The 17,213-nt window shown below is 46.0% G+C and overlaps 1 protein-coding gene across 4 annotated transcripts; it reads right to left on the minus strand.

Moving 5' to 3' along the window:
• Nucleotides 1-449: 449 nt before the first annotated feature.
• On the minus strand, nucleotides 450-12,987 carry ZSCAN25 (zinc finger and SCAN domain containing 25). Of its 4 annotated transcripts, none has more exons than XM_080829935.1 (7): nucleotides 12,928-12,987; nucleotides 11,504-11,615; nucleotides 9,732-10,150; nucleotides 8,360-8,561; nucleotides 7,683-7,774; nucleotides 6,911-7,037; nucleotides 450-2,914 (listed from the first exon to the last, which is right to left on the minus strand). In XM_080829935.1, exons 3-7 carry the CDS (start codon nucleotides 9,825-9,827, stop codon nucleotides 2,082-2,084), a joined length of 1,350 nt encoding a protein of 449 aa, XP_080686061.1. In that variant the 5' UTR covers nucleotides 9,828-10,150; nucleotides 11,504-11,615; nucleotides 12,928-12,987; the 3' UTR covers nucleotides 450-2,081. The 4 variants fall into 4 exon arrangements, with proteins under 4 accessions (XP_080686061.1, XP_080686059.1, XP_080686058.1 ...); XM_080829933.1 differs by having other exon boundaries at nucleotides 9,736-10,150; nucleotides 12,928-12,985; XM_080829932.1 differs by having other exon boundaries at nucleotides 9,736-10,153; nucleotides 12,928-12,984.
• Between the last annotated feature and the right edge of the window lie 4,226 nt (nucleotides 12,988-17,213).

Here is a 17,213-nt window from a genome sequence, read left to right on the forward strand (position 1 = left end):
TCTTTAAAAAAAAAAAAAAAAGGCACCATAAGGGACACCTGGATGGCTCTCTCAGGCATCTACTTTTGGCTCAGGTCATGGTCCCCGGGGTTCTGGGATCAACCAGCATCAGGCTCCCCCAATCCCAACCCCTGATCAGCAGGGACTCTTCTTCTCCCTCTCCCTCTGACCTTCCCCCCTGCTCATGCTCTTGAGCTCTCTCAAATAAACTTTAAAAAAAATAAATCAATATGGGGCGCCTGGGTCGCTCAGACATTAAGCATCTGCCTTCGGCTCAGGTCGTGATCCCAAGGTCCTGGGATCAAGCCGTGCATTGGGTTCCCTGCTCAGTAGGTTGCCTGCTTCTCCCTCTCCCACTCCCACTCCCCCTGCCTGTGTTCCCTCTCTCGCTGTCTCTCTGTCAAATAAATAAATAAAACCTTTTTAAAAAATAAATAAATAGATAAAAATAAAAGGCACCACAAGACAAATCACACCTTGTAATTATAGTACTCAGACTCACTCACTCAACAGCCAGCATTCAATGGCACAGCATTACAATACCGTAGTGTGGTCCATGCTCATTACACAGAATTTTAAGCAGAATATTCTGGAATTTTATACAGAAATGAAACCCTTTAGTGATGGCAAAATAAGAAAGCATAAACAGTTACAAATACTTTATCTTCTCGTTATTATGTAATTTTAAGTGCCTACAAACATCTTTTATTTTTCCTGAATTGGCACTCATGCAAAACAGATCACTACCGCCTCATCATCCCCAGTTGGTGACCAAGAGCCTCTCAGATGACAAGGATCTAGATGTACCAAGACTATTTAGTAACAAGAGGTAGGTGGCGAACGCATTTCAAGGCAAGACACTGATAGGACCAAGGACAAAGGTGCAGATCCCAGGTCCACAGTGTTTACAGGAGTATCAGTGGGTTCCACCTTAGGTGGTTCTGAAGAGCAAATATATTCACTAAAACATAAGCTCAAGGTCAAGGATCCTTTCCCCCTATTTTATTCACTGATATACAGGAAACACCTAGCTAAGTTCCTGTTGGGCCTCAATAAATGTGTAGAATGAATAAAGTAAGAATAGAAAAAAAATCATCTTACATGCTACAGTGACATTAAATGGAGGGTATTAATTAATACCAGTTCATTGTTCAGATTCATTTAATTATATCTTCATATAGAACTGTTTTTTAAAATACTTCCATGTTTATTCAGTGATCAGTAACAAAATATTAACTTCCTAATGGATCTGTGAACTGTTGTTATAGTACAAGAAATAATGGGGAAACTCTACAGATGAGAGTACAATGGTACAGAGACAAAGGGGGCTACAAATAAAGTAAAATAAACAAAGCTGCCTGAGAGATCCCAACAGGGAAGGGAAAGATCCAGCACCTGAGCAGCAGGGCAGAACGACTAAGCACCAGAAGACTATCTTCTCATACAGCACTTAGCACAAACATAACTTAGAAGGCCTGGAGTTATTAATGTTTCTGTATGTTTCCACCGCTAAATCACAAGCTCCGGCAGGCTCAGGTCTCATGTGTCTTGTTCACCACTGTGTTCCCAGCACCAGGCACATAGTAGCTGTTCAATAAATATTTGTTAAATGGAAAAGAAGGAAGAGTCTGAGCTAATGATCTTGCAGGTAGAAACAGCCCGCATAAAAAAGAGGCTTAAGTTGTCAACATGGGACAAAATTTTGCCTTTACTACCAGACTTGCTCAAGAGGCAAATATGAACATCCCACCAACGGAGGCTCTGAAATTCAGGATATCCTTTCTCCAAAAGACGGTAAGAAACTGTTCACATCACTTGGATAAGAGACATGAGGAGCTGTGCTCTCTGGAAACTCAAAATAAATCAGGCTTTTCCCTGGTTGTTTAACAACAAATGGAAAGAAAATGGGTCAAAGTACCTTTCTGCACCCCATCACTCTTCAGCCCCCACCTCAAAGCCCTTCAGTGAATAAGGACAAATGCATCTTCCAATGAGATCTTCCTCCAGTTGCGGTCCTGAAAGATTCTGCACTTTCCAGGACATTCTATTGGCAAAAAAAGGTGCATTTCAGCATGGCACACTTACTGCGCCAGGGTCTCCTGGCGATGCTGAGTCTTCTGGTGCCGATTAAGGATGGACCTCTGGTTGAAGCTCCTCCCGCAGGCAGGACAGTGGTAGGGCTTCTCCCCAGTGTGGATCCTCTGGTGTCTGACCAACCTTTCCCCTTTACTGAACCGCTTCCCACACACCTGGCACCCGTATGGCTTCTCGCCTGTGTGGGCTCGCCGGTGCACAGCCAGGTTTGCATTCCTGCTGAAGCTCTTGCCGCACTCACAGGTGTAGGGCTTTTCCCCCGTGTGAGTTCTCCGATGCACCTGCAGATGCTGTCTCCGGGTGAAGCTTTTCCAGCAGTCACCACACTTGTAGGGCTTCTCCCCCGTGTGACTCCTCTGGTGGACCTCGAGATGGTGCCTCTGGCTGAAGGTTTTCCAGCACTCACTGCACACATAGGGTCTCTTTCCCAGGTGTGTTCTCTGGTGCTTCATGAGGTACTCTCTCAAGGTGAACCCCTTCCCACATTCGACACACCCATAGGATTTCTCTTCTTCATGAGTTCGCTGGTGTCTGACAAGATTTGAGCTCCGACTGAAGCCTTTTCCACACTCAGGGCACTGAAAAGGCTTCCAGAAGGAGCTGTGGGTCTTGAGGTCATCCGGAAGGGGTATGACGCCATGCTGAGGCGGCAGCGGCCCCGGCATGTTTCCCACAGAACTACTGGGCTCCTGCTCACAGGTTCTTCCAAGCTCAGGGCTCTGAAGAGTGGCGTCCCCAAACCTCTCTGATGTCACCCGAGCAAGCGCCCCTTTGAGGTCTGACTGCTGGGTTTTAGCCTCCTTTTCCTTGCTCCCAATGCCTACAGGACAAAGGAGATACAGGCTGATTCTATAGGAACTAGGAAAGTACATTTATACGTTAGAATCTGGCTCTAAAGGGTGTCCCCCCCACAATTCCTTCTTCTTCCCTCTGACTGAAAACCTCAATAGTTTCTTTTCATTGACTCTAAAACCAGACTTTGCTCTACTTTTCTCCATCTGTTTCTGAGTGTGTCCCTAACCCCCCAAATTCATAGATTGAACCCCTGTACCCCAATGTGATGCTATCGGGAGACGGGGTGTTTGAGAAGTAATAGGGTACAGTCATGAGGGTGGAGCCCTCCATGGGATTAGTGTCCTTCAAAGAAAAGGAAGAGAAACCAGAGTGCTTTACACAGAGGTTATGTAAGCACGATTCCTCGTGGGATTAGTGCCCTTGTGAAGAGGCAGAGTCACAAGACGGATCCCTCAACTGTCTGCCCTGTGAAGACAGTGAGGTGGCAGCTGGCTGCAAGCGAGGAAGAGGGCACCCTCCAGACACTTAATCTATAGGAACCTTGATCTTGAACTGCCAGAACGCTGAGAAATAAATGTCTGTTGTTTAAGCCACACAGTCTGTAATATTCTACTATAGCAACCCAAGACAAGACAATCTCTGTACCTTTTTACAGAATACTCTGCCAAACTTTAACATCCACTCACTTAACTTTCTACTAACTCGGACTTTCATTTCCTTCTAAATCTAATTCAGTGATTTCCTTGAAGAAACATGCCCTGCTTGCTCTCTTCAGCTAATACACACTGATCAATATATACTATACCAATATATATATAATATATACTGATCAAGCATTTTACTTATCCTACACTTATTTATTTATTTTTAAAGATTTTATTTATTTATTTGACAGACAGAGATCACAAGTAGGCAGAGAGGCAGGCAGAGAGGGAGAGAGGAGGAAGCAGGCTCGCCACTGAACAGAGAGCCAGATGCGGGTCTCGATCCCAAGATCATGACCCGAGCCGAAGGCAGAGGCCCCAACCCACTGAGCCATCCAGGCGCCCCATCCTACACTTATTTATACACAATCTTACTGAAAATGCTACTTTACATTCATCAAGGTGTCCTGCCTTCCCCAAAGATTATAAACCTATTCCAGGGATGAACTACTTGGAGTTCTACATATCCTCCCTATACTTGCTCAGCAAGTAGTCCCTGCTCACACTGCTCCCTCTGCCTAACCAGATCTTACTAATCTAGGTCTCCTAGGAGCCTGGCACAGGCTTACCGGCTACTGGATGAATGAATGAACCCACTCTGTCACTGACTTCTACCAAACTGAAATGCCTGTGAATGCTACTGCAATGCCTCAACCCTTCTCAGCGTCCTTCCTCTGATCCCTCTCTAACTCTCCCTAAATTCAAACAGAACAATTATTTATAGAAAAGAAGGAAGATGAAAAAAAAAAAAAAAGGGAAGGCTCTAGGGAGCAAAGTAGCCAAGACAGCAAAAAAAAAAAAAAGAGACAAGGGGCGCCTGGCTGGCTCAGTCCATGGAGCGTGCAACTCTTAATCTCAGGGTTATAAGTTCGAGCCCCACGCTGGGTGTAGAGATTACTTAAAAGTAAAATTTTTTTAAAAAGAGAAAGAGGGGCGCCTGGCTGGCTCAGTCCATGGAGCGTGCAACTCTTAATCTCAGGGTTATAAGTTCGAGCCCCACGCTGGGTGTAGAGATTACTTAAAAGTAAAATTTTTTTAAAAAGAGAAAGAGGGGCGCCTGGGTGGCTCAGTGGGTTAAAGCCTCTGCCTTCAGCTCAGGTCATGATCTCAGGGTCCTGGGATGGAGTCCCACATCGGGCTCTCTGCTCAGCAGGGAGCCTGCTTCCTCCTCTCTCTCTGCCTGCCTCTCTGCCTACTTGTGATCTCTGTCAAATAAATAAATAAAATCTTAAAAAAAAAAAAAAGAGAGAGAGAGAGAAAGAGAAAGAGACAACAAGCAGAACTTAGGAATGGAAAGGGTCCTTTCAGGTGAGGCTGTTAAAACACAGAAAGAAAAATATCGCATGCCTCCGGACCTAAACAAAGATGAAGGACACCGCTCTCACCTCAGATGGATTCTTTCATAAACTTTCCAGGGAATACAACTGCGTAACTGTAGAGTTCAAATTTTCATAATGAATATAACCATTTAAAAAGCATCCAATTCAAGAAACATTACCAGCATCCAGAAAGCCCTCTCCCATACCCTCCAGTGACTATATTCTGCCCCCCAGACAAACATGCTATCCGGACATTGATCACCATAAAGTGCTTTTGCCTGGTCTTGAACTTTATGCATTGGATCCACACATTGTTCTAGCTGCTTCTGCTCATTATTATGCTTTTAGGATTCACCCACATTGTGGAACATAGCTATAATTACACTATTTTGTTGTTGTTGTTGGTGTAGTATATGCTTTTACACTGTCAAGAATATATTGAAATCTCTTTATTAACTTGGCTGATGTTCATTTGGGTAGTTTCCAGTTTTGAGGTGTTATGAATAATAAAACTGAAACTAAATGCAAAGCACGAGCCTTACCTGGGCCCCTGAGGAGATGCGAGTATGTGCTAGGTATTACCTAGCATGGAATTCTGATTTCTCAGGCCCAATCCTACATAGCTGTCAATGCAGGAGCCATAGGTAAATGCAACTAAATCTCAGGACGATCTGAAGGTGGAGACAGCCAGTAGACAGTATGGGTGGGAAATGGACCTTGGCCCACCCAGACTCAGCATAAACACTTAAGGAAGTGCTTCGGTTGTTTGAAACAATGGGAAGAGGACAAGCATACAGCCAGACTCTCTAGAACAATCAGAATGGCCAAGGACACATAAAAACCCTCTGGGAATAGGAGAACAGAATACCTCCAGCACATGGCAGCATCACTGGTAGAATTTCATCCCAAGGGGGGGATCAAGGTGCTGAAATACTAGTACCACCATCTGGGTCACTGCACGAGCTCCTGCACTGCACAGTCATGTATGGAGGTTTCCACATCCTCTGCTGTTCCAGAAGTCTTACATCTCTTTGTAATGTATGTTGGTAGCCTTTGGCCACTCACATCACTACCATGGCGTGACAACCCTGTCCTGGACCCAAGTCTCCTAAGTCCCTCCTCTAGTGCCCCTTACGCTACTCCATAATGACCATTATTACATACACCTGGGCTCCTCACCTGAACTGCTAAGATCACAGAGGCAAGCACCTTTAAGGCAGAAAGTTGACCACATAAAATGCCAAATAAACATTTTTGAGCCAATAAATAAATGCTGACTCATAAAAAAAATTTGTACAACTAATAAAAATATCTGACACTATTATATTCACCAAATATTAATCCTCACAACACCGTGAGATTTCTATAAATGTTCCCATTTTGCGACTAAAAACCAGAGGCCTGAAAAGGTCACCTGAGTAAGTGATGGAGCCAGGATGGGTTCACATGTGCTAAAGAAGTAGAGTGATACTCTGCTCGCTCTGTGACACGGGCCCACATGGACCTCTCTGGTTTCTAACATCCTTCTGTCCATGCTCCTGCCATCCTCTGTACACACATCTCATGCTCCAAAGGCTTCCATGCCGTTAGTCCAGCCCCAAATCAAAGCTGCTAAGGTGGGGCCAACACCCAGGGGGGCACTCAATAAATCTCTACCGAGTAAACAAGATCAGAGGATCATCTTTTGCTGCTCTTTTGCTCTCGAGCCTGGGTACTCTTCAGTCACACAGTAGGTGCTCCAGGAGTCCTAATGACCAGCCACACTCATCACAGCCAGAATAACTACCTTGTGATTTCTTGCCACCTTGACTGCTCCTGTCCTGACAGGAAAACACGTCGCCAGCTCCTTAAACCTGGGTCCATACTCTTTCCTTGGACCCATTTACTCATCTTCTGTCAGTAGTACCAGGTTCTAACATCCAGGGCAAGGGTAAGAACCCTGACCTGTAGCTTTCAAAATTCCTCAGTTTCTTACCTTTGGAACGGAAACAGTCTTACCTGGAGTTGAGACCCCACAGTCTCGGGGTTCCACATACTCCCCAAAGCAGTCTATCTGGGCTGGGGTCACATGCCTCCATTCCTCCTCGGGGAAAGCCAAGGCCATATCTTTAAATGTCCCCAACCCCTGAAACAACAGGAGACTGCTATGGATAGAGAAATAATCCCAAGGTAGGAAGAGTCTAAAAGCAGGAGAGAACACAGGGGACAACACTCTAGGGAAGAATGGAGCAAGAAGACCAAAGGAACTGGGTCACTAGTGGTCTTGAGAGCAGAAGGGCCTACCTCTCAACAGTTTAATGACAGGGAAGTAATGGACTCGTCTGAGCCACTTTATTACACTGCTGCAGCCACTAAGCTTATACCCTCACAACCACAGAACCCAATTTCCATTTTTCAAATGCTTCCATTCCAGCCTCAGAGCTGCTATTTATCCCCTCATCTAAAGCCTAGTGGTTTCTATCCATAAGGTCTTCCTCCTCACACGATTAAAAGAGTAATCCTGAGTCAATCGGAAAAAAAAAAAAAGTCACAGAGCCGTAAAAGCGAGTGTATTGAGCCTTATGCCTGGACCCTAAGGCATAAGGCTCACCTCAAGTTAACAACTGAGGATGATAAAGTAGAGAAAACAAACCTGTCACAACCATCAGAACAAGAAAGGTGAAATAATTCAACTTGTGGATAGCACTTTGTTGTGCAGAGAAACCTTAGGGAAAGTGAACCTCATTCAAAGCAACGTCATGGTCCCCAGAAGGGGAGAGGTACAGCTCACCTGGGATCCAGCTGTAAGGAACCCAGCTGCCATCTCTTGGTCTCTGGTGTTCACTGAAGGGAGGCCAGGACCAGCCTGAAGAACTGGCAGAGCTAAGCAAAGGGAAAAAAGCGTAAGAAAGATTAGCGCTGTCTTGCAGTTAACTTGTTCAAAGGTGTCCACTGCCTGACACACAGAACCCTAGGAACCTTAAAGCTGGGGTGCGGGTACAGCCTATCCTGCTCTCCACTGGGAAGATAATCCCAACCCAATATGCCCTGCCCCTTGAAGGCCAGCCAAGCTCCCTGGTCACACTCTGGCAATAAGCCCCTTTGAGATTCACTAACACAATGAAGTCACACATTACTTTCAGGGATATGGTCTGTCTGCCCACTTAAAAAAACATCCCTACATGTCACCTGCATATTTCTAGGAGGTTTCTAGAAAGGGATGTGAGGGAAAAGAGAAGAAAAGAAATGGTAAGAGAACACAATCCCAGGTACCCCCTGCAGAAATCAGAGAATCAAGATACAGAAAGCAATTTCACTTCATCTGTTTCCTACTAAAGTCAAGGAAGTAACCAGGAAAAATAAGAATTACAGCCCACAGGTCACTTCATTTAACAACTGCTGGGCTTGTAAAGGATAGGGTCACAAAGCACGGTTTTCTATGTCCTTACTTTACTGTTTGCATCTTACCCTGCTCCTGGAATGCTTGTGTCCCAGCTCCAGGGTCCTGACTGAGTTGCTCCTCAGTGCCTTGGTCTAGGCCTTGAACTCCTTCCCCATGGGGCATCCCCCACTCGGGCTTGATCTCCACCGGCCCCAGGTGCACACCTGGTTCCCAAGGGCCTCTGCCAAGTGCTGTCTCCTGCTGCTCTCCCTGCACGTGGCATGGAACCTAAGGACAGTCCCCAACACCTATTAGAATGAGGCCTGGGGGAGGGATCTGAATTAAAACCTAAAAAGAAAACCAAGAAAAGAACCATTCCAGCTGCAAGGGAGGGGAAGAAAAAGCTGGCTAGGTTCTTCCACAGGATGTCAGTAAGAAGGTGAAAAAGAGACTAACGTCTCTTTATCAGGCTATGAGCAACTGTTATATGTCCATGCCATTCGGCAAGGGTCCCTCTGGCCTGACAGAATTCCACCATGCATAATGTCACAGAGAGGCTAAATATTGTTTGGTTGAGAACTTTAGCCCAAAACACTCCCTACTAGGAAAAAAAAATCCCCCAATTACAAATGCTAAAAGTAAAAAATACAAGCCCTGATTCCACAGTGAATTACCTAGTGAGAAAAACTAGCTCTAAAAATAGCAAGAAAAATCAGGACAACTCACATTGAGATACACTCACAAAAACAGGCCCCTTTGGGTCTACTTTTAAGCTTCTGGGCTGGGAGTAAAAAAATAATTCTTAGGATTATGGAGGAAGTCTGGGGTAACTACAGCAGGAAAGGAAAGATAAAGTTAAGAAAGAGAGTTACTTGCAAGCAAAACAGTAATGTTAAGTCCTGCTCTCTTCTTTTCTGGACAATAATCAGGTGATTATACCAAAGAGTCACAGACACCGGCCAAAGTCCCAAGGAAGCATCTAAGATGCAGTTGCCTGGTGTCACCAGAACACCACCACAGAACTGCTGATGTGAGCCACTTAAGTTGATATCCCAGATGTGGAAACTGCACTGTGCAGACCATGCTTCTTAGTAAGAATATTCACCCTACTGGAATTCTCTGCATTCTCACATGCATTCTGCCCAAAGAGGAATGAGTCGGGGAACCTTAAAAGTAAGGTTCTTTAGGCCTAAGGCTCACAAGGGAAGTATGGCCAGGCCTCTGTCCTGATGACCAAAAAAGGAAGCTAACAGCCCTTCTACAAGCCCTGCACCTTCCCTGAGAATGGATTTTCTTGCTGAAAACTCCACTGCCCTCCAGAAAGTACTTCAGGGAGTCTGGGAGCAGAGGAAGGAGACTGTATACCTCATCGACTCCCACTGCTTCCTCAAACCTTTCAACCCTTTAAATCTCCCCTTCCCACACCAATGAAACAAGACCCAGATTCCCCCTTCTCACCCACCGCCTTGGCCTCCAATGTTCTCTCTGTGAAGTCTTCCACCATGGCCACAAGAGCCTTGCCACTCTCCAGGCCATGCTCCCGAATCCAGGCATAGAACTCCCGAGGCAGGATGGTCAGGAACTGCTCCAGCACCAGCAGCTCCAAGATCTGCTCCTTGGTGTGCAGCTCAGGCCTCAACCACTGGCGACAGAGTTCCTGGAGTTCCCTGAGGGCTTCCTGGGGACCAGCTGCCTCCTGGTAGCGGAACTGCCGAAACCTCAGACGAAAAGTCTCCGGACTAGGGTCCTCCCTTCCCCTGCCCCATGGCAACTCTTTCTCCAGCTTTACCACAGGAACACCCATCGGCTGCTGAGGGTCTTCTGCCATCCCTGGACGCTCCTTAAGCATCTTCACACCCTCCCAGAAGACTGAGTGTCTGCTGGGAAGGCCAGACAAACAATAATGGAAGCATAAGTGAGACAAAGGAAAAGTCAGTCCATCCCAGTTCTGTGCCTACCATCAGTGGCTCTTCTGCTGGAGAACATGACAATTACTTTCAAAAAACTGAACATATATCCAGAAAATTACATCAATTCAATTCAGCAAGTATATGCTAACTACCTAGTATGTGCAGAAAAATGCAGAGACTTTACTTTATGCCCACAAACACTGCAGGATCTCATTAGGGAAATAACACTAAAATCAGAGAATATAAAATAGGTTATAATTAGATCAGTCACATAGACCTACTCTTCCAAAGGTGTAATACATTTTCAGTAAATATATATGCCAAACCTGCAAAAACTAGAAATATAATACAGATGGGGTGCCTGGGTGGCTCAGTCGGTTGAGCATCTGCCTCCAGCTCCAGTCATGATCTTGGAGTCCTGGGATCAAGCCCTACATAAGGCTCTCTGCTCAACAGGGAGTCTGTTTCTCCATCTCCCTCTGTGCTCTCTCTCCCTCTCTTGCTCTCTCTCAAATAAATAAATAAAATCTTAAATAAATAAATAAATAAACATATATATACACACACATATATATATAAATATATAGAACAAGACAAAGCACTTATGCTTTGATACTCATATACTAGCACAGCAGAGAGAAAAAAATATATACAAGCAAATAAATTAAAAGTATAAATGGAGATAAGTTCTAGAAAGGAAATATGTACGGTGCTCTGTTAATGGAGGATGAACAACTTGAAGAACAATTTCCTGAAAAAATGACATGTAGGCTGAGACCCAAAGGATGAGAATGAATCAGTCATTCAGATTTTTCCAGGCACAAGGACTGAGGCCAGAAATTACTCTGTATATCTGAGAACAAGCCAAAGTGCAGTATAGCTTCTGCAGAGTTAAATGAGTGACAGCCCTGCATGAGAAGAGGCGGCAGAGGCAGGCAGAACCAGATTATCCAGGAACTAGGACACACAAAAAATTATGAATTAATCTTACTTTAGCAGGGAGCCACATGTTTTATAAAGGTCATTTTGTGGGGCACCTGGGTGGCTCAGTCAATTAAGTGGCTACCTTCAGCTCAGGTCATGATCTCAGGGTCCTGGGATCGAGCCCCATGTCACGCTCCCTGCTCAGTAGAGAGCCTACTTCTCCCTCTCCCTCTGCCTGCTGCTCTGCCTGCTGCTCTGCCTACTTGTGCACGCTCTCTCTCTGTCAAATAAATAAATAAAATCTTTAAAAAAAAAAAAAAAAAGGAAAGGTTATTTTGCCCGTGGTATGTCAACGGACTATAGTTTAGAGGGGACAAGAAGGGAAGCAGCACTTACAATGGTCCAAGCAGGAGAAGCTCAGGATGGTGACAAAGCAAACAGTCAAGGCATATTCTGGAGGTAAAACCAACAGACTTGCCAGAGGTTTGGATGTGACCGTGTGCTCAGCCTAAAGAAAACAACAGAGTGACCCATATATATCATTATAATTAATCAAAAGATTGTTAACTTCTGGGATGCCTCAGTGGCTCAGTCAGTTAAGGGCAGACTCTCGATTTCCCTCAGGTCATGATTTCAGGGTCCTGGGATCCAGCCCTGCTTTGTGTTCCTCGATCAGCACACGATCTGCTTTAGGATTCTCTCCCTCTCCCTCTGCCCCTCCAACCCGTGCTTTCTCTCTGTCAAATTAAAAATAAAAAAAAAATTAAGATTTTTAACTCCTGTAGACTCTACCAGTTAGAAAGCCTGTGAGCACACACTCTCATTCAATACTTAATAACCATTCTGTACAGGGAGTATTACTCCCCCTAACTCTTCAAATGAAGAAACTGGAGCTTTAAGAGGTTAGATGGCCAAGGTCTGCCTCCCAAAAGTTAGGGTACAGATAAACCACAGGGGGAGCCAAAAGGAGAGAAAGGTTAATGTCGGTTCAAGTACTCATGAAAAAAGAAGGGGCTTACACTAGACTGTTTGAGCACTATTCAATTTCACGACGGGTTCAGGTTGGGGGTGCACGGTACCCAGGCTGGGGAGACAGACTTGGGAGTCGAAAGTGGGGAAGGGGCTCGGTTTTTAAGAAGGGAAAGATCACTCTTAACCCACAGAGAATAATTAAACTGGCAGGAGGTACTTCCGAAACTTCTACTTAATATTCTATTGGGTGCTCTGCACTCATACACCCTTCTTAAACCCATTTTTCATTTTCAGTCCGTTCATTTTTCTCTGCTGCACCAAGAGAGATTTCTCTCGCGACTTCTCAGCTACTGCATGTATTCACTCCCATTCACTCCCCTGTTGAATTTAGGGCGCTACAGGGTAAATGTTTACCAGCGTGTCTCCGATTACCAGACTCCCTGAAGGCGCGCAAAGTCCTTATTCACCCTTCATCCCTGGCACTTCACATCCCTGGCTTAAAAGAGAAGCCATTCTTTACGTGAGTGTCCCACGTCTTGATCTAAAATGGCTACTTTCAATTTTCTGAGAGGGCCGCGCTGGTTCCAGGTCTCGAGTTCGCGGACGCCCCGGGCGCTGAGGTAACCCTGGCCGGGCGGGTCCGAGTCCGCTCCCACCTGTGCCCCTGCGTCCCGCCCCACCAAGGCCTCCGTGCCGCGGGAGGTTGCTCCGGGGAGCCGCGCCGCCCGCTGCCTCGGCCCCAAAACGCTGCCCCGCGGCCGCCTCGGCCCGCAGCGGCCCCAAAACCCTGCACTGCCGCCGCGGCCGCCTTCGCCCGCCGCCCCGCGTCGCCCCAACCCAACACTCACCCGCAGCCCCTCAGCAACGCCTGCCAGGCCCCAACGCTCAGAGGACCGGATGTGGGCCGCAGACGCTGTCAGACAGGTGCGTGAGGAAAGAGCCCCCTTCCGCTTCCTCTCTAGGACTCCCGGAGGTCGGGGAGTCTCTATGGTCGCCGGTCCACTGTGCCTGTCCCGGGAGACTGAGCGTCTCTTCCCAGGCTAACTCGTGCCCTAGAGGCTCAGGTCCTCACGGTTGTCAGGTCTTTTGGCGCCTCCGCGCCTTTGCATCTGCTTTCCCTTCGTGAGAAGATCCCTCCAGACATACTACTGGACATGAAGCCTCTTTCAGCAGGCTTTGTGGGCCAACACGTGCTTATTCCTTGCTTCTTGTACTTTGTGCGAGGCGCAGGGGGCTGAGGGTGACGGAGGGAAGCACCGAATTCTATAGGTTCGCATTGTTGGGTCCCCAATGTTGGGTCCCCCAATAATGGGTCCATGGTCAAAGGAGCGAGACTGATACAAAGCAAAGGTCAGACAAAGCTTTATTTCGCGCCAAGCATCAAGAATCAGACGGAGGGTCAAACAGAGCAGTCCCGCTGCCCCTTACAGAGAGGACGACCCCTCCCTGCTTTCCAGACTAACTTTTATAGAGCAAAGGCCATGTGGTTGGCCCTGGCCACACACAGGTGGCTAATTGAATTACAATTCACCCCATAGTAGCTATGGAAACTAGCCTATCACCTTGGTAGCTAGGAGACAGTATGTGACCCCACTAATTGAATGTCTCCGCCTGACCTGACTCACCCTTGTTTTTGGGCGGTTACCTGGAAGTGGTTTCCCGGACTTCTTGCTTTTAATTAAGTTGGCGGAGGGGGTGGGGGGCAAGATCAATTTAAGTTTTACAACAAAATGGCAGTTCAACCGGGGTGGGGCTGCTCTGGCTAAATAGGCCCTTACAGCATAAGAGGGGCCTCCCCCCAAGTAGTTGGGAGGAGGGACTTCCTGGAGGAGGGGCACCTCAACTCAGATTTGAAGGGTGAGTTTTTAAAAAGTGAGGTGAGTGTCCCCAGTGAGTGGGGAGGGGTTGACTGCATTCCCACACCACCCGGGCCGCTGGAGCAGACGATTAAACTTAGTATTTCAGTTGATGAGCTAAAGGCAATGGGGAGCCATGGAAAGGTTTCAAAGCGGGAAGGGACACGTTTTGCGAAGATGCTGCTGAGAACCCTTTGAGAAAGACCGAGCAAGAGAGGAGGGAGGTGGAGAAACGAGACGGCTGACTGTCGCGTAAAAAGAAGCTTAAGAAGCAGTCCAGGAGAGAGAGGATGGTACAGACCTGGGACAGTCCCTGAAGCCAGAAATTGCCAGGAGTGATTCGATAGGAAACTTACTGGGGAAGTAACATTGCCACGGTTTGAGGATTGATTAGATCTGGAGGATGAGAGAGAAGGTGAAATAATTTAGTAAATGACCAAAGACACATATATCGATAAGAATGAACATTTAAAAAGCAAACAACTTGTTGGTTATCTGGAAAGAGATAATGTTGGGTCCATACCTTATGACGCATTCAGGACCAAGTCCAGCTGGGCTCAGAGGATCACAGATTTTTTTATATTACAAATTATATAATCAGTCCACCTTGGGAATAGTGTTGGATAGCCTCTATCTGCTAACATGCACTCACATCTGAGAGTTATTAGACAACCTTGACATCCAGGGCCAAATGAAACTGCCTGATTGGCTCAGACTATGTGGGAAAACTGACCTATTCCTAGTGATATCAAAAACCTTCCATCAGCTTGCCATGGAGAAGACACAGAGAAGAGAGCATTCTGGCAGAGGCAGGAGATTGGATCGGATCACAGGTTTCCAGGGCAGCTTTGGAGAGGAAATGGGAAGAAAAGATTCAAAAAGATTCAAAGAGTGATGGTCTAGGTTAGGGCTCAGCAAACTTTTTCCACGAAAGGCCAGAAATAACTATCCTAAGTTTTGCTGGATGCATTTTCATATATTCTTCATTTTTGCAATCCTGTAAAAATGTCAAAGCCATGTTTAGCTCACACCCAGTGCTAGATTTGACACAAGGGCTGTAGCTGGCTGACCCCTGAAGTAGATGGTTTTAAAATCATTCTACAGAGGTGTTTGAAGAGTTCATTCTTAGCCTCTTTCCCCAGTGATATTACCTGCTGAGAATGCACAGGACAATGATAGGCTTAAATAATGAAGTAAAAAACTGATATATCTATTGTGAGGAATAATGTAAGAAAAAACTGTAGGGGCACCTGGGTGGCTCAGTTGGTTAAGCATTTGCCTTCCGCTCTGGGTCTTGGGATCAAGCCCCACACGGGGCTCCCCGCTCAGCAGGGAGCCTGCTTCTCCCTCTCCCTCACCCTCTCCCCCTGCTTGTGCTCTCTTTCTCTGCCCTCCCCCCATTTGTGCTCTCTCCTCCTCTCTCTCTCTCAAATAAATAAAATCTTTTAGAAAAAAGAAAAAATTGTAAGGTGAATGGAAAGATTGTCAAGCAACACTGAACACCCAAGTGAGATTGAAACCAAACAAGTGATAGAATCAAGCCACACAATTATTTGTGCAATCTGGGGCAAAACTGCTTAAAATAAACAGGTGGATTGATCTAATGTTGGGATTTGACATAGAGAATCCCAGAGTAGAGGAAATGAGGACTCTGGTGGGAAAAGTTTGTGTTGAGTGACCAGGAGTCTAAGCTGAGCAGAGAGGAGGGATGGAAACCAACAAGAACGGAACATCTGAGGAATCAGAGGTTGGGATGAGGCCGTGAAGCAGGTTCCAGAAATGTTACAGACAAACTAATCATAAAATGCATATTTTATGCATAGTGTTCCAGTGCATGGATTTGCCATGACTTATGGAGACCCTTGGTAGACTTTTAGGATGTTGCCAGCATTAAGATTGACCAGAAATCTAGGATGAACATTGTTAAACATTCTTGCAGGTTTTATCCAAGGATAAATTCCATACATAGTATTGCTGGGTCTAAAAGTTATATGCATTTGGAATTTTGTCAGCTACTGCCAAATTTTCCTGCAAGAAGTCTGCACAAATTTCCATTCTCATTGACAATGGGTGATGAACATTTACTTCTCCACAATCTCATCAACCCTGGATGTTATTAAACTTTTCCATCTTTGCCAATCTGATGAGGAAAATAAATGATGCCACAATTTTTACTTGCATTTCTTAATTATAAGGGAAGTCAATCATTATTCCTGCCCACATTATTTACTTGTATTTCTTTTTCTGTGGACTAGCTATGTTTATCCTTCCCTCTGTTTCTGGTAGGTTATTTATCTCTTTCTTATTGATATATGTGTTTTTTGGACATTAAGACAATTGGCCCTTTTCCAAATGTCTTGCAAGTATTTTCCTATTTGTCTTTTTTTAAAGATTTATTTAATTATTTGAGAGAGAGAGAGAGAAATAAAACAGGGAGAGGGCAAAGGGAGAGGGACAGAGAGAATCCTCAAGCAGACTCCACACTGAGCACAGAGCCCAACTCGGGACTCAGTCCCAGGACCCTGAGATCATGACCTGACCTGAAACCAAGAGCCAGACGCTTAACCAACTGTGCTATCCAGGTGCCCCCCACCATTTGTCTTTCTTTTTTTATTAAGATTTTGCTTATTTATTTGACAGATGGAGATCACAAGTAGGCAGAGAAGCAGGCAGAGGGAGAGGAGGAAGCAGGATCCCTGCTGAGCAGAGAGCCCAATGCAGGGCTTGATCCCAGGAGCCTGGGATCATGACCTGAGCTGAAGGCAGAGGCTTAACCCTCGGAGCCACCCAGATACCCTCCATTTGTCTTTATTAATGAACTTCATGCATGACCAAAGATTGTATGTTTTATGTATTCAAATTCATTCATCCTTTTTTTATTTTTTTAAGATTTTATTTATTTATTTAAGAGAGAGAGCGTACATGCACACACACACTAGGCTGGGATGGGGTGGGCGGGGGAGGGGCTTGAAGGGGAAGGGGCAGAGGTAGAAGGAGAAGCAGACTCCAGCTGACCAGGGAGCCCAAGGCGGGCTCAAACCCAGGACCTGAGATCATGACCTGAGTGGAAGATAAATGTTTGAGCGACTGAGCCACTCAGGCGCCCTTCATTTATTCTTTATTTTAAATCTCCATGCCTTCCAAGGGCACCTGAGTGGCTCAGTCTATTAAGTGTCTGCCCTTGGCTCAGATCCTGATCCTGGGGTCCTGGGATCAAACCCTGTTAGGCTTCCTGATCAGTGGGGAATCTGCTTCTCCCTCTCCCTCTGCTTCTCCCC

This window comes from Martes martes (assembly GCF_963455335.1).
Source record: "Martes martes genome assembly, chromosome: 18".
Lineage (NCBI taxonomy): Eukaryota > Metazoa > Chordata > Mammalia > Carnivora > Mustelidae > Martes > Martes martes.